Genomic DNA, 18,016 nt, shown 5'->3' on the forward strand with positions numbered 1-18,016 from the left:
CAGCTGTGTAATAGTTACTCCATCATTAAACAAGTGAGCATCAGTGCAGTCGGGAGTATTTTGTGGGCCACTGTGAGATGCCTAACCTTTCACCTTAGATGTAAAAATCAGCATTTACAACACCTCTGTAAATACTGACTTTTGCTTCAGTGAGGGCTGAGCTGTGAAGCAACATGCTCACTAAGGGAGTGACACCAAGAGGTACAAACCATTTCCTTTAAGAAGACGCCGGTGGCTTTTTTTTTTCTCCCCTCTTCTTCTTGTGACACCATCCAGCATTAGCCACTTGAAGAGTTCCCCACTACATGAAGCCCTGGAACTTTTTGCACCTTTTTAGTGAAACAACCTGGAAGCCATTTCTGCTGTAAGCTACCAGAACACGGAAGTAAAGGCAACCCGAGGGGACTCGTTGTGAACAGCTGAGAAAAAAAAAAGAGAAGATTAACACACAGGAAGAAGGAAGTTTGATCTGCGAGATCTCCTCTTTCTCTCTGTGTGTGTGTGTGTGTGTGTTTGAGTGTGTGTATGCGTGTGTTTGTCTGTCTGTCTGTGTGTGTGTGCTCCGGCGAGGTGCATGTGCGAACTAAAACACTGACCCGTGGCATGAATGAAGGACAATGTCTCTGAAACTACCTCGCAACTGGGACTTCAGCACCCTCAAGGCAGAGACAGCTCGCATAGGTAAGCCAGTGGCCGTGCTGCGTTCACTGACAGCCAGAGCAGATGCAAGGCTTTTACATTTCAAATTTTAGAAACGAAACAGTTTTGTTCTTATCTAATGACGTGTAAACTTTAAACTGACCAACTGACATTCCAAGAAATCAGGGATCACATTCACATTTACACCGCAAGATCTGTACCTTGTACAACAAAGATTTGTACCTCGTAGAAGAAAAAGTGGCCCTTTGATTTCTTTGCCTATAATTACATGTGGTATAACCAAAGAAGTCAAAGGTGGTTCATACTAGAAAACAAGCCGATAGCAAAGGCATAACAAGGGGGTTGTGTGGGTTTTTAAGCACAATGGCGAAGTTGACCACAGTTGCTTAACACCCCACTTTTTTTTGGTTTTACACACCCCTCGTCGTAGACCATAGAATTCACGGTTTCAATTTACACAAAAAGCTTTAAGACTTTGCATCACCTCTCTTGAGGGCCTCAGAGTAGCCCCCAGCGGCTGACCAAACAACACTAATGCAAGGATATATTTTTAAAGTGTACAGCGTGCTAGACCCACTGATACTGTGCTCAGCGGTGTTTGCACAGGGTGGAATCAGTGCAGTACTTAATGGTGTTTCCTCTCAGGTTTTCAAGGCACGACAGGTTAGCACAGACACTAGCAGTGACTAGATGAGTTTCTACAGTACAGTCGTAACCATAATTTTTTTTAACTCTAATCTTTTTTTTTTTTTTTCTGCCATTGGTGTCAGCGTTGTTCAGTACTGTGGAAGGAAGTAGCTGCCTGAGCGGCATCTATTTTATCTGCCTCACATGGATATTAATATCCCAGACTTGCGCCAGTATGGAAGTAGAACTTCCTCAACTCTGGTGACCCTTCATGATTCTCCTCATGCTACCCTGAGATATCTTGTGTTAGGTAGTGGATGCTGCTTTTTCTTTTTGCTCTGGGACTAAAGTGATGCAGCCTTTCAACAGGAAACTGATGCAAGAGCTAAGTTCCTGTGGCTGTGTAACTTTGCCTACATACTGTATATGTAAGTGCAGGCTTGTATGATGTGCAAATGTCTGCACAGTCATACTGCATCTGTCCTTTCATAAAGTATTGTAAAGGTCGAACACACACCTTCAGAGTCAATGTTAATGATGAGGAATAAGGCATTTGACCCAAGTACTTACCAATCCTTTAACAAATGTCATATGTTGACATTTTTGAAGATGTTCTTATTTTACAGGATTAAATGAGAACATTGAACGCCTCTCTATTAAATATGAAGCTTCAGACTGAAGGTGTTTAACTTGTGTTACAAAGGAAGAACCTGCAGAGCCTCTGAAAGTCCTAAAGTACAGACATTTAAATTGGGCACCAGCAAGCTAAAACTGCATTGCATAACTTCTCTGTGTATGGTCTAAGGAGCTTGGAAAGAAAAGTGTCTGGACTTCTTTAAGTTGAGAGGTGAAACGTCTTCAAGCAACTTAAAGAAGTCCAGACACTTTTCTTTCCAAGCTCCTTAGACTACGATGACCTGGGTGACTGAGAACCTTCACAGACATATCCTCAGAGACATATAGTACTTTACCAAAAGTCTTTAGCCACCCCTTATTTCTTTGAATTTTGCAAGTAAAAGTGCAGTTCTGCTGAAAAATGTGCAAACATTACATAGATGTATACAGTTTGGCATGACTTTCACAATAGGCATCAACATAGCTTGAACTGTCTTAGGCAGCTTTCTAATTTTTTTTAAGCTGTCTTCAGGAATTCTCTAGTCTTCTTTAAGGACATTTAATGTTGGCTGCTTTTTGTTCTGCTCCCTACATAATTCCAAGGTCAAGATAATTCCACACTGATTCAATAATGTGGCCATCCGGGCACGGGGAGACCAATCCATGACTGATAGCGTCATGTTTGTAGCTAAAAGGACTTAGGGAATCACTTTGTTGGTGAAATATACTGTTTTGTGCCTGTCAGGGTGAGTTATCTTTGGCATTTGGCATATATTCAATAAAAAATGGGAACAAATCCTGTGTTTCTGTGGCAGGCCTGCAGAGAAGTGCCTAAAGCAACATTTAAAATTGGTTCTGTTATATCTACACACAACTGTGGTTCATCCCTGGAATTAAGTTCCTTTTTTATGCTGGAATTACTTATAGGTCAGTGTTAAGTGGATTAAAAAATAGGTTCACGGACTGGACTCTAACGTCAGAGAGTTATTGCTCAAGACCAAATTACAAGGAAATTCAGCTCCTTGAAAATAGAATATAAAGAAATGAGATGAAGAAATGGGATGACTTAAGACTTCTGTACAGCACTGTAAATGATTTTTTAAAAATAATTCACTAATAATAAAAAAATTGTACCAGGGAATGAAATATCTCGTAGCTTGTGATCAAACCCTGACTTTAGAGGAACTTTGCAGAAAATAGCCAGTCAAGTTCTCTTAAACATAAATACTTTCACTAGCTCCATAATCCTCATTATATAACACAACAGTGATCTTTTTAAAGGTGGTTCTGTAATTGTACAACATTATAATTAGCAAGTTTGAAGGGTTTCATGTCTCTCTGTTGAGTATGAAGTTTAATTGAGAGCCAGTTAGCTTATTAGCATTAGCAAGCTTTGTTTGCTAATGCTTTGCCAGGATAAAGATTAGGGAAAAAGGTTAACCTGGCTCTACAGAGAGTTAAACTATAAATGTCACTGCTACACTGTAATATATCGGCATTTACAACAATTTCCAGTTTAACAAAAAAACAAGCAAACAAAGCCAGTTAAAAAAACATGATCTGGGACAGGCTAGCTTTTGTCCCATCTTCTGGTTTCATGCTTGGTGGTGTCTTACTTCTATTTAGCACAAAACTATAAGAATGAGATCAGTTTCCTCAGCTAGCTTATGGCAACAACATATAAAGTATTCTTTGAAAAGAATCAGGCTTTTAAAGTAAAATATTTATTGTAAGTATTTGTTTGGTCCTACTTTTATCCGGTCTGATCACAAGCCGTCATAAAACGAGGCTAGGCAACTATATTTATTGATGGTAGTCACATTTATACACTTGAGCAGAAATATGTAAATTGGTAAAATTACAATTATCAGTTCGATATGAAACTCTTCACAGTCTGTGTAAAACTGAGCATCATACTTCCCCGAGTCCATCTTGACTTGAAAGTGTTGGATTTATCGCAAATATCTTCTAAATAGTGGTTATTGGACACATCTCTGAGGTGCTGTGGAAATCTGGCTAGTCACAATATGAAGTGACATTAAAGGAACTTTATGTTTGTCAGCTGAGGGTGGGGTGTGACATCAGTCGATGTGTGTGGGCTCACATTTCCTCAACTTTAACTTTCCACTAATCAGGGTGGTGCTATTAAAATGAGACCAAAGGACTCTAAAGCTTGTAGGTGGAGACCTTCAAAGTGTACCAGGCCTCCGGCAATGATGTGGCTACTTCCTGTTTACCCCACTGTGGCCCTTCTCCTTCTCTTTTTACTCTGTCATCTTGCCTAACAAGACACAGAGAATTAAAGAAACACTGAGAAAATGGGCTCAGTCTCAGTCCAGCTATCTCTGGTCCTACCTCGCTGTCTGGGACTCAAACCATCTGTGGTTTAGTCTGTGCTCACTAGGCCGCCTACACGTCACCTTTGTTCTTTCATCACTCCTCGTGCTCTCTAGTGTCACAGGTGATGTGACATTATCTGTCCATAACTTAACCACTAACCTTTCCATCATATTGTTTGGTGGTCAGTCTACTGCTATTTATGTTAGTACAATCACAGCTGCATTCATGCACCTTCCACAGGAAACTGGTCAGCTTAGACCAGCAGTTTCCTGTCAGCTTGAAACTCAATAGCTGAGGAACAAAAATAGTATACAGCGAGCTGCTGTCTCAGCCCTGATAGGCTGATGCATATTCATATCAAAAAAGAGGAAGTGCTCTGCTGAAGTTGAGTACCGCTGGTGTTTTGGTAATATTTCATCGCTCTGGCTGTGACACAGCACGCTGGGCGCTGTTGTTCTTGACGTTTTTACAAGCTGCCTCCTTGTGGTGTTTGGCAGCGCGGTCCAAGAGTGTGATACCTGGAGAGGGAGGCCCAGGCCAGGGCTCGCCGCGCTCCTACAGGTCCATGGAGAGGCCGCTGAAGGCCGGCTGGCTGAAGAAGCAACAGAGGTCTTTAGTGAAGAACTGGCAGCAGCGCTACTTTGTTCTGAGAGGAAGCACTTTGACTTACCACAAAGATGATAAGGAGACTACTGTCCAGGTAAGGCTGACCTTACCAGATTAATCCAGATTTTCAAAATTATTCATTTCTATATCCACTTTGGCCTTTGTTAGAATAAAATCACTTCCAAAACAAGTCATTCACATGTTATATATATTTATATATTTAAAAGAAGTTCTTATGATGACAAGACATCAAAGTTATTTCCATGTCCCAGTTTCTTATTGAAGCTACGCTTCTTTTATGCAGTGGTTAAGCGTGGAGATAAGCACAGATAAAACCGAATCATCATTCCTGTCACATAAACTATTTTTGCAATAAATGCATTTATTCATAATTAAATGCACACGTTAGTAGAAGAATTCATCCGTTAATAAGAAATGTGTCTTTTATCAAGTCTAATTAAGACCACAAACTTACTGCTAGCTGTGTGGCTAACCTTACACATTTCCTGTAGAGAAAACAACTGATGCAGGAAGCCTCACATGAAAGACCTTCTGCCATTGAAAGAATTTTAATATTGCACATTTATGTTTGATTTAAAGCCACGTTTTGCATGTATACATCTGTAACGTTCATCTCTGAAAAAGCTAAGTTTTGTTGGTATGCTGTAGCTCTGTCTGGGCCAAAAAGCAAACCTTCAGAAAGATGATGCCATAAATAATTACATGTTTTATATTGTAATAGCCGGCTTAACCTGTACTGTAATCGCAAACGCTCAAAGAAATAAAAAAGATGCGAGAAAAAGTATCTTAAAAATTCCTTTAAAATGTCTTCCTTCCTTTGAGTTGCATAAAGAGGTTATTTATATTTATATATATATCAGTGCCTAAACGTAAAATGTTGCTCCGTTTATTTCTAATGTTTCAGCGTTAGCGTGCACATCACGCTATTACCAATGGAATCATTGGCTAAAAGCCAGCAGCCAACCAACGTCTGCTTGTCTGCCACAGTCAGCACTTTCCACTGATGTCCACTGATGTTGTAGTGTCCTGTGTGGGTGTGTCAGGGAAGTTCCAGATTTGGATGTTAGCTGAAATACCAGGCATCAGTTCCACTCGCAGCTCAGATGCTCAGGTTCTGTTTTATCTGCCTTCAAGTCAGAATCGCAAAGCTGACACTAAGTATGCCGTGTCTGATGGATGGATCGATAGCAGAAAGAAGTGTGCACAGTCACGCTCTGCTCAGTGATAAAATAAAGACCTGCACTCCAAACCTCAACCCATTATTCTGATGCTTATCTACGTCTATCACTGCTTGTCATGCAATTGAAAAGACTCATTTGCATTCTCATTTCAATAGTTACATTATGGTATTTTGCAAAGGTGCATGATTAAATTACTCATCACCGTCTATAGCAATTGAAAACTACTATACTGCTTAAAATCCTACTGGAATTGAACTTCTTAATAAGGTAGTTGAGTCGACTTAATGAGCACTTTGTAACTTAACCGTAACTACATGTTGGTATTCATTATAAAATGAAGGCAAGCAAATTGTTATTATTGTCTGAGCTCTGAAAACGTAGTTTTGTTTGCAGCGAAACTGGTGTAGCAAAGAGTGGTCAAAGTTATCAACCATATCAAGGTGTGAAACAAGAAGAAACAAAGCAGCGTTTTATTTCCTTAGATATAAAATGTAATTAGGACTGCATGTTGCCAGCTGTAGCTGCTCCTAACCTCTTCTGTTGTAAGTGATTTGTCTCCTGCAAAAGCACAAAATTGAGGATTTACTCCAAAAGCCTTCCAAAAGCCTTCTGTTTTAATAATGTTTTAGTTTTAATACTTAGGGGGGTTGAGGGTAATGGTAGATAGAGGAAGTGAAAACAGAGGCTAGGGCTGTTAGTTCTCTGTCATAAACAGTGAACATTAATGCATCTTAAACTACATCAGCTTGTAAGCATTTAAATAGTAATAATAAGCAACAAAAGCACCTGTTTAGGCCTTCCCACTGCACACACAGCATGAATACCAACTGCTTGTTAAAGGGTAAATGTAAGTATGTGTGTGAATTGTGCTGGTTGGTTCTTGGCAATGAAAGACTTTACAATTCTGAGTGTGTTTGTGCTTATGTGATCTGGCCTGCAGGGAGTCATCCAGCTGCGCTTCAGTAAAGTTAACGAACTCCCCCCGAATTCAGATGACCCTGGAAAGTACCTCTTTGAGATCATACCACGTAAGTAACACACTCAACACTCACAATTGAGACCTTACATGATATTTTTACTCCAAGACCTAAAGAGGATTTTTTTTTTTTTTAGGGGAATCCCTTCATTGTCATTGGACAGCAGAAACCTTTTTATATTTCCTGTTATATTTCTTGTTTCCTGTTTGTTTGACAGGCTCAACTGGAGACAGAGAGCGATGTCCCCATGTGTTGATGGCAAACTCCCAGAGTGACATGGAGGAGTGGGTGCGCACCTTGCGCAGAGTCATCGGAGCGCCAACAAGTGGAGGTTCAGTAAAATCTGTCAAAGATTATTAAACTGAAACAATCCTGTTTGACTAATGAAATTAAAAACTTGGACGTTGTCGGCAAATTCAGCTGAGATAAGTGGACTAACGGTGCTCTCATATTTGACCTTTGACAACGTGATGCTACAGTCAGCTGCTGTTTAGCTTAGCTAATCAAAAGGAATGGAAACAGAGGAAAACAGCTAGCCTGGCACCGTCCAAAAGTAAAACACTTAATCGAACAAAAAAACGAAAAATCATCCATGTCAGCAAGGCTTTGCTAAGCTTCGTGTAAAAGAGGAAGTCATCAATCTAGCTAGTAGTCAAAACATATTACCTACCCATAAAAACACAATATTTCAAAATATTTGAATCAGAATCAGAATACTTTATTGGAAATTATTTTCCATTACAGTGCTGCATTATAAACAAACATTAACAAAGACAGACAGTACACTAACTAAGAATAGCACAATATAAACAAGCATATATATACATAAAAGTCACTTATTAATTAATAGCTGAAAAAACATTTGCTATAACAACGTGATATTTATTTTAAGGTCTTGTATTAGTAGTGTTTGAAGGTAGATTAGCCGAGGCTAGAGCCTAGCATCAGACAGAATCAAACTAGCTGTTTTCTCATGTCAGTCAGTAAATCCTTGCGGTTTTGACAGAAACCTTGAAAATGGGAAACATTTTAAAGCATTATGTTTGTTGCCAATGGTTCTCTGCATTCTTGTGTTCATGAAATATGAAGCTCACAAACTGAAAAAAGCTTTGTCAGACTAAAATAACACAGCAATGGTCAATCTTTAGTTCCCCAAGCTATGGATGCCAAATCCAAAAGGGTAAACTCACCGAGGATAACAGAGAAGTCAGTATTGCTGGGGCAGTTTTGCTTGCGTTTGACTTACTATTACACTTCATCTGCAGTAACAAATAGTAATAATGAAAGTCATTTTCAGAGCAAGTGCACTGCGTTTTCTGACAAGTATCCATGTGGGGCTAAAAGAAAGAGAACAGCCAGCATGACAGTTGCTAAATCGAGGACATCCACTCAGAGTTACACAATTTCTCGGTTTCATTTGACAAACTAGGCCATTTTTAATTTGATTCACTTGCACAATTTCAGGTTCAAAGGGCCATGCATAGCTTCATAGCCACTCTGAAGGAGGCTGATGCATGCTAATAGACAATTGTTTACCTTGATTTCACAGTTCCTATATTTTATGGTGAAAGATAATTGTAAAAATTAAGCAATTATAAGATAAGATCATCTTTATGATTAAAAGATATATATAGTATATGCAATGTAGTGTCAAATGGGGTCAGATGAGTGTATAGAGACCTGCTGTAGTAAAGTTCAAAGTGGGGACAGATCATATGTTCTTCAGAGAAGACACATTTGACGCTTGTAGAAGGTTTAGTTGCAGCTGTAGAAGCTGTATCACTTTCTAGAAGGGTGTGGGTAAAAGAAAAGGAATGACCAGGCTGAGAGGAATCATTGACTACTGCAGGCTTTCTGCTGGAGTCTGCCAGTGTAGATGTTCGTGATGGGGGCTTAGTGTGCTTCTGCTTCTCTCACCACCCGCTGCAGGTTTTTTCTGTCCTCCACTATACAACAGTAGGTCAGGAGGCAGTTTTAGTTATCTTAGTTCTATAATTTCACCACAACAAAGTGTGATATTATTTCAATGACAGTTCAAATACCAAATATCCATAAATATCCTACTGTAGAGTAGTCATGTTATTAATAAAGGTCTACACATTTATATCTGTGAGTGATATTCACAGGCTAATTTTACTTAACAGCTTCATTAGTAGGCAAAAATATTGTTGCAGCTCAATCCAGATTTTTAGAGCCAAAAGATTATAGTGGTGTAATTTAAAATGCAGTAATATTGGGTTTTTCTGCTGGTCTTTAACCTTCCCAGTATAAAGTCTGTGTGATGTGTCAAGTCATATCATGTTAGTGTGAAAACTGAGCAGCTCATATTTGAGTGCATTCACGCTTGTGAGCTGGAAACTCCTGTACTCGAAACTATGGAGTATTTCTAGTAATGTGTTTGAAACAGATTATTTCCTGCTGTGTGCAAATTTAAAGAAAACTGATGTCAAAAATAAATGTTTTTTTAAGAAATGTAAAGAAATGAGAATTGTTCTCTCGATATAAATGTTTTTATTCAACCAAATCGAGTGATTAAGCATTAAGCATTGCCCTACGATCACCTGTTCACTAACATGAAAAGGGACAATAGCTGTTTTATAAATCATTTATCTAACTATGCCAAATATCTTTGCTCTCCGTATGTCTGCAGTGTTTGGAAAGAGTCTCATGGACACTGTGACATATGAGCAGCGCTTCGGACCTCAAATGGTCCCAATCCTGGTGCAGAAGTGCGTGGAGTTCATCAAAGAACATGGGCTGGACGAAGAGGGGATCTTCCGCCTCCCTGGTCAGGATAATGCTGTCAAACAGTTCAGAGATGCCTTTGATGCAGGAGAGAGGCCCTCCTTCCCCAGGTAATGACCTCACTATTCTCTCTATAGTCATTTAAGACATGGGAGATATGAGATTATCATTGCATCTGACCCTGGAAAACTGAGCACATCTTCGAGCTTCCATAGGAATTATGGGGTAGGATGAGTGGCAGCCAGGTGCTGCTAATCAAATGAACTTCATTAGGCAAGGCAAGGCAAGGCAAATTTATTTGTATAGCACAATTCAACAACAAGGTGATTCAAAGTGCTTTACAGAGACATTAGAAACAAAAACAAATAAAAAGCATGATTTAAAATTGATTAAAACAAGCAAACAAACAAACTAACTAAACACACATATTTCACACCTGTTCGCGCGATCTGAACCCTTATCGTAAGGGGAGCTACCAGTCCTTCTGTGGACGAGCTACTTTCTATTTTAAATTCCCTGAATTTAAAATACTCTCTAGACCCAGTCTAGACCCAGTTGGGGAGCTACCCAGAGCTCTAAACCCACTTAACAAACAAACAAACAAACAAACAAACAAACAAACAAACAAACAAACAAACAAACAAACAAACAAACAAACAAACAAACAAAACAGTATATAAAATCAAAACAGATAAAATCAGAAATAGATACCGTAAGATCAGTAGTTAGTGTAAGTTTTGACATTTAAGCTTAAAAGTGTGGATTTGGTGCTTTATTCAAATGCAGCTGAGAACGGGTGAGTCTTCAACCTGGATTTAAATAAACTGAGTGTTTCAGCTGATCTGAGGCTTTCTGGGAGTTTGTTCCAGATATAAGGAGCATAAAAGCTGAATGCAGCTTCTCCGTGTCTGGTTCTGACTCTGGGAACTGATAAAAGACCGGATCCAGATGACCTGAGGGATCTGGAAGGTTCATACTGGGTCAGGAGGTCACTGATGTATTTTGGTCCTAAACCATTCAGAGCTTTATAGGCCAGCATCAGAACTTTAAAGTCTATTCTCTGACGGACAGGCAGCCAGTGTAAAGACCTCAGAGCTGGACTGATGTGGTCCACTTTTTTGGTCTTAGTGAGGACTCGAGCAGCAGAGTTCTGAATGAGCTGTAGTTGTCTGACTGATTTTTTAGGTAGACCTGTAAAGATGCTGTTACAGTAATCAAGCCTACTAAAGATGAATGCATGGACTAGTTTTTCCAGGTCCTGTTGAGACATCAGATCTTTTATCCTTGAAATATTCTTGAGGTGATAGTAAGCTGATTTTGTTATTGTCTTAATGTGTTTTTCTAAGTTTAGGTCTGCATCCATCACTACACCCAAATTTCTCACCTGGTTTGTGGTTTTTAGATGTATAGATTGAAGTTCTCTGGTGACCTGTAATCGTTTTTCTTTGGCGCCAAAGACTATTACTTCAGTTTTGTTTTTGTTTAGTTGGAGAAAATTGTGGCACAACCAGTCATTAATTTCCTCAATGCATTTACCAAGAGCCTGTACAGGGCCTCGGTCTCCTGGTGACATTGTGATATATATTTGTGTGTCATCTGCATAGCTGTGGTAGTTTATTTTGTTGTTGTTTATAATCTGTGCCAGTGGGAGCATGTAAATGTTAAACAGAGGGGGTCCCAAGATGGAACCTTGGGGAACTCCACATGTGATACTTGTCTGCTCGGATGTGAAGTTACCTATTGATACAAAGTATTTTCTGTTTTCTAAGTATGTTTTGAACCAGTTTAGTACAGTTCCTGAGAGACCTGCCCAGTTCTCCAGTCGTTTGAGTAATATGTTGTGGTCAACTGTATCAAATGCTGCACTGAGATCCAGTAAAACTAGGACTGACATTTTTCCACTGTCTGTGTTCAGACATATGTCATTAAACACTTTTGTCAGAGTGGTTTCAGTGCTGTGGTTCTGTCTAAAACCTGACTGGAAGGCATCATAGCAGTTATTCTGTTTTAAGAAGTAATTGAGCTGTTGAGAAACTGCTTTTTCAATGATCTTACTTAAAAATGGGAGATTTGATTAACTGATTATCAGCAAGTGTGTGCACATCTATAAATGCAGAAACTTTCGAGCATTCAGGTGTGTTAACACAATACCACAATCTTCCCAGGACTAAAGCGAATAATGGCCCGATTGTATTGGCCGGATGTGCGCCAATGGTGCGGGTCCTGCCCTGAGTGTCAGCTGGTGAACCTACATCTCGGTCTCTACAGGCCTCAGTTAGCATATTATATGTTGAGAACACAACATAACGAGTATGGCTGCTTGAAAGTGTTCTCAGGAGAAAGCCTCTTCTCTCTAAAAAGTCCTCGGTAGCACAGCCCAGCTTTGCAAAGTTGCATCTGAAACAACCACTTCTGCAACAATGTGGAGATGTTTGGCCATGTTTGGTGGAGGGGTGATGACTTGGGCTTGTTTTATTGCCACTTGTCCTGGGCACCTTGCAGTCATTGAGTCAACCATAGTCTCCTCTGTATACCAAAGTATTCTAGAGCAGCAGGTAAAACAGAAAAGAATGAAGCAAAGTGGCAAAGACCAGATCTCAACACTACTGAAATGCTTGGCAGGACCTTAACAGAGCTGTGCATAAACGAATACCCACAAACCTTAATGAAGTTAAACAATGTAGTAAAGAAGAGTGGCCAAAATGTCTTCACAATGATGTGAAAGATTGATAAATTACTTCACGTTTTGCTACTATATAAGCTAATGAATCATTGGGTGCATTTAGCTCATCACAGCAGTCCCGTGAAAAGGACAGCAGCATGAATTTCATATAGAATTCACAGGAAATAGTGAGTGTAAAGTTGTTATGGCACGAATTAATTATCACATCTTAAAGAAACTTTAAGACGCAGTAAATGTGCTTCAAACAAATTTAGCTGTCTCGATAAGAGCCACTTCCATAAAAGGAGACGAATATCCTAACCTCAATCAATCAACAGCATCAGCTCTTTTTTTTTCTCTTCTTCTTCTGAGAAAGCAAGGAGAGATGAGAGAGATGTAGTGAGAAGTTGATAGATTTGTGTCTGCTCAGAGCTGAGGGTGATACCACATCCTGTTCTGGCAGGCACAGGGGAGGACGCCTTTATTACTCAACATCACAAGCTCCTCCGACAGAAAACTGTAGATGAAAACATCCATTTAACTTAACTTGCTTGTTTGTCTGTAATCTAATGTGAGTAGAGTCAGGGAACATGAGTTTTGAGCCAACCAACAGATACTTTGCAACAAAAATCAAAGGCAAGGCCTCGAGTTTCCCTCTTGAACTGCACTCTTGTCACAGTTACAACAGCAAACTCCGTACAAGAGACCCAGACCCTGTTTATGCTACACACCACCATGTCAAGATTATTTGTCCATCCAAGAAAATATTTACACATATCTTAGTGTGATTGAAAGCATAATTGTGCAAAGCCTTTCATGATGTGCAGATAAACTCAAGAGCTTCCACACCAGTCAGCCAATCTGCATGCCTATGGTTTATTCTCGCTGGGTAATGAGTATCGTTTAAATTGCCACAGCGACACAGATGTCCACACGGTGGCGTCACTACTCAAGCTGTACCTGCGGGAGCTGCCTGAACCTGTGGTCCCCTGGAGTCAGTACCAAGACTTCCTGGACTGTACCAACCTCCTGGACTCCACCAGCTCTGAGGTGCACTTAATTTAAACACACTGCAAGATGAATACAGAGCTGAGCGTACATGTGGACAAGAAGTGGATATCCTCTGATGTTTTGAGCGTATGTATCCTTTAAACTGGTTGCTTGCATGTGTTTTCAGGGCTGGGAGAGGTTGAACAAAGAAATTGCTCTGCTCCCCAGAGTAAACTACAATCTTCTCAGCTACGTTTGTCGGTGAGTAGATGCTGAAGGACGTCATTACATCCAAACTTGAAAATAACTTAATATGTTTAAAAGAAAGACACCCGTACATCTACCAGATCCTACAGAGACCCTCTGGTCCATCACCCCAGTGTTGTTTTGAGATCAGCCTCTCGGTCTGAGACATACTATCCTGTGTCTGGTTACGTGTCCTGTTGTTTTTCAGGTTCTTGTTTGAGGTACAGCTACACTCTAAGGTGAATAAGATGAACGTGGAGAACTTGGCAACTGTGATGGGCATCAACCTGCTGAAACCTCAGATAGAAGATCCTATCACTGTGATGAAGGGTGAGGACACACAGCTCACTGATGTACCTGTTTTGGTTCATCTTAAAAGACCCCAGTTTCAGCTGTGTTTCTGTTAGATATATTAGGCAACAACAAGAGACAACAACAGTGTGTTTGCTCAGATAAACCAGTCTTGGTGTACCATTTAGATACTTTTGTAATATTTAGCACATCTACTTCCAAGTAGATTCTACCTCTGCTTGTTTTCGGCTCCTTTTTTCAGCCAGTGATCTCATGTCTCTGTAACGATCTGTCTGAATTGCATAAACCCATCCAAGTAAATATTGAAGACTGAAGAAAGTGTATCAAAAATGAGAATAAAAGCCAAAAGATAAGAGCTTTTGATCATAATCTTTTCACATTTCTGTTCTTCACAGCGACTCCTCAGATCCAGAAGCTGATGACGGTGATGATCAGACGACATGAGACTCTGTTTCCTCTTTCCAAAGATGTGCTTCCCCCCTCTCCTTCAAACAAGGCAGAGAGCCAGAAGAATGCTCCCCGAAGCTTTGTGGGCTGGGAGTCTGCAGAGGTACGAGCCTTTAGCCGCACATTAGGCTTTTGCAACGAGCTTGTTAGTGTGTCAAAATGACTCGTTATTTTACTGAAATTTGAATTTATAAAATATTTAAACTAGCTTTTTCATAAGAATTTATATATGTGACAAACAACAGAGCTAGTTTATTAACAAAAGTGGCTACAGAACAATGGCAATTACCAGGTGGCTGGTTGATGTTGGGAAATACTTGACACGTGACATCGATATGATAAACATACGAGTGGATCCAGGAGATTGTTCATGTAGTACAGTGATTATTTGGCACAGCTACTCCACACTGTGAAGAAACCCTGGGACCAGGAGGAGAGACTGGGAGGATCAGGAAGAATAGCTGGCTTCAAAATCTGCCAAATCAAACACACAGATCTGTCCTCTGTGGTGGCCTCTTGTGAATAAGGGAGCAGCTGAAAGAAGCTTTATGTCAAATAAGTACACAAGGATCGTGGTGATGCGGTAATGGTTGAGCTGTTGAGGTGACAGGACATACATGTTTGTACCTTAAACAAAGCTGGGCTAGCTCGCCATTCTCTTTTTAGTTTTCCAGTCTTCTCATGTAAAGAACAAAGAAACAAAGAAACAGTGGAATTCCACTGTCCACATCTTATGTGTTCATATGTGTTTAATGTGTATGTATTTGGTTTGATGGGACTTATTCTCTTCATTCTCTGCTCTATATGTTATTGTTGGACACTGCTAGGGTAGCTTTGCATGATTAACTGATCAGAATAATCCTCGTCTCTCTCATGCATGACTTTGGTGAGGCCTTACATTGTCTGGACTTTCTTCTTCTGTCTTTGCTCCTTTTCCTCTTAATTTAAGTCAGCTTTCTCTTGATTGGCTGCCCCTCGTGAACAACAGGTTTAAACAGGAAACGAGTTAAAGCCTGAGCTGTGTGCTTGAGAGGATCATGTTAGGGATGCTGTCACTGTCACTGAGATCATATAGAACAAAGAGCAGAAAACTTAGGATTAGTTGTGCTTTAAGGCGGAATTAATGGGGCTCCTAATGAATAAATAAATAAATAATGCAGATGGAGACGTCCAGATCGACTCTGGTGTTAATTCCTGTGTCTTTGTATGACATGTAAGACTGTGACTGTTATTATGCTAATGGTTACTAATGGTCTTCTTATTGGTAAATTGACCGAGAGGTAGAGTACTTTTGCTACATGGATACATTTGAGGATGATAATAGCTTAATAAGAAATTTAGGCCTATGTTGTCAGCAAATAGCAAATCTCTGTATGTGTAATCAGTCTGTGTTCTCTGTGTTTGTGTTAGATGGGTGACGCATGTCTGTCTGAGTCTCCGGAGGAGGAGGACAATGACAGTCCGGGTCCACTCAGGGGAGACCACAGCCCCAAAACCTCGCTGCAGGAACCTCTGTCTCCTTCTGTAGATGACTGGCTCGGAAGCCCCCGCAAACGCACCCAAACCCTCCCCACCTTCAACTGCCCGCTCACCGGGATGGCAGCCAAGACCGAAGCCCTCAACAGGTGGAGTCGGATCCAGGAAAGCACAGACGAGAAGAGCGGCACGCTGTCAGAAGACATTTTTAAAATCCTAGACCTGCGAACGTCAGGATCATTTTTCGGGGGGTCTACAATGAGTAACAAAGAGGAGGAGGACAGATTGACCACTCGGAGGGGGAGTGAGAATTTAGTTTCTTCCACTTCTGTGCCGCAAACCCCTGAAAGTGACTTCCAGTATCCCCGGATGCTCTCTAATAAGAAGAGTGTAGACACCACGCCAGTGAGCAGTCCTCCTCCACAGGTCAACAGCATGCCAGAGCTGAAGAAAGACCCCGGGCAGCCACTTCTAGACAGGTGAGATTAGCAAAAGAGTCACATGGACACCCTGACCCACCATTTCAGCCATTAAACACTAATTTTCCTAAAATAAAATGTTTTAGAAATACTGAAATGAAATGCTCAATTTCTACCCCGAAACTGTAGAGTGTAGATGTGCTGTTGCAGAACACTTAGAGCCTGGATTCAATGTGAGAGAATCTTATATGAGCAAAGCAGACCCTGGAGTATAATAAACATAAATTGAACTAGATTCCTGGAAACTTAAAATGAGTTTATTTATACTGGAAACAAGTCCATGTGTTCACACAAAACTGACGTGAGTTATTTGGAGGGAAAACTGCCGGTGCAGAAACTCTTCCTGGCACAGCTTAGCTTTTCCTTTGCCTTTCTTACTGCACATGTGAACCTGTTTATGTCTGTCATTGCCTCTTGCAGTTTGCAGCAGGAGAACAAGGAACTGAAGGCCACCGTGGCAGAGCTCCAGTCGGCCCTGGAGGCTGAACGCCGCCGTGTGGCCGCTCTGGAGATCTGCCTAAAAAATGCAGAACGCAGCAGAGACGAGGCCCAGAGACGCAACGGCGAGCTGCAAAGAGACATTCAGCAGTTCCTCATGAGAGAGAAAGCTCCTACTTAAACGTAATTCTGAGATTCACTTACATGTGGGTTTATGATCCTGTTAACAAGGGAAGCCTCATCCATTAACACGGGAACTGGGAGTCACCGTTTGGTCCTATAGATAAATTATTGACTATTATATTTGTGTTTATTTTAAGGACATGTTTGATCCTCCCGTTTGCAACAGTCACGTCACTGTATGAATTGCCTTCATTTGGTGTAACTGTCATACAGAACACATTTACATGAATTACTTGCATGGAAATCTAGGGTCAGGCATCAACTCTGCTCAAACCCTTTGATCCGAGGATAACGGGACTTTAACTAATATGAATGTTAGAGAGTACAAAGAGTGTGTGTCATTCAAACATGTTTCATTTCAGTGGTAAATTAATAAAGTTGCACAAATTGAAATGTGTCTGTCGATGCGCAAAATGATCTTACAGCTCATTCAAGCTTTTTTGTACCAATATGTGTTGTGTTACCCCCACAGTTCAAACAAATTAATAACAGAAAACAGAAAAAAAATCTTTCTTGAGGAAAGTTAAGGAACATCGGGACAGATACATGGCTGAAAAAGTTATGTGAACTTCAAAAAGGTGTCAATCCCGAGACTCTGTAACTCCCATTAAAACCTCTAAGGTCTGTTTAGCTAACTCCGCCCTTCATCAGCACAGTACAGGAGGTTAGGTTTCATCTAACTCTCCGTCAAAAGGGGTTAAAAATGGGGGCGTGGCTGCTTTAACTGGCACACCGGATGGTACAAACAGATGCAGCCAATAGGTAGGCGATCATAACATCACTCGGGCCAAGAGAGGACTGGACGATGTTATGAAACAAAAGATGGCTACATCCATCTTTAATATACAAGCTATGAGAGAAGCAAACTGTTCAAGCCTATCCTAGCAGTCATCAGTCTATTGCAGGGCCAGACAATCGAAACAGACAACCATTTCTGCTCATATTCACACCCACGGTCAATTTAGCGTATCCCCACGCTTGTGTTTTGACTGTGGGAGGAACCTAGATAAC

At 40.6% G+C, this 18,016-nt stretch overlaps 1 protein-coding gene across 1 annotated transcript; it reads left to right on the plus strand.

Annotated features, from left to right (window-relative positions):
- The first annotated feature begins 36 nt into the window (after positions 1–36).
- arhgap25 (Rho GTPase activating protein 25) lies at positions 37–17,721 on the plus strand. Its single transcript, XM_085293469.1, has 11 exons — positions 37–681; positions 4,740–4,942; positions 6,991–7,078; positions 7,245–7,358; positions 9,678–9,882; positions 13,352–13,484; positions 13,612–13,685; positions 13,879–14,000; positions 14,378–14,532; positions 15,840–16,384; positions 16,805–17,721. The coding sequence occupies exons 1-11, from the start codon at positions 618–620 to the stop codon at positions 17,001–17,003; spliced, it is 1,902 nt and encodes a 633-aa protein (XP_085149595.1). The 5' UTR covers positions 37–617; the 3' UTR covers positions 17,004–17,721.
- The last annotated feature ends 295 nt before the right edge of the window (positions 17,722–18,016 follow it).

The sequence above is a fragment of the Mchenga conophoros genome, linkage group LG12 (assembly GCF_057382185.1).
Source record: "Mchenga conophoros isolate Kocher_MC1m ecotype Shallow Benthic linkage group LG12, M_conophoros_male_GT1.1, whole genome shotgun sequence".
NCBI lineage: Eukaryota > Metazoa > Chordata > Actinopteri > Cichliformes > Cichlidae > Mchenga > Mchenga conophoros.

Excerpts from the sequence above, each read along its gene's own strand:
- arhgap25 (XM_085293469.1), top strand. The coding sequence starts at position 618 with ATGTCTCTGAAACTACCTCGCAACTGGGACTTCAGCACCCTCAAGGCA. Across the intron at positions 682-4,739 it reads GGCAGAGACAGCTCGCATAG|CGCGGTCCAAGAGTGTGATA; the intron begins GTAAGCCAGTGG and ends GGTGTTTGGCAG. Across the intron at positions 4,943-6,990 it reads ATAAGGAGACTACTGTCCAG|GGAGTCATCCAGCTGCGCTT; the intron begins GTAAGGCTGACC and ends TCTGGCCTGCAG.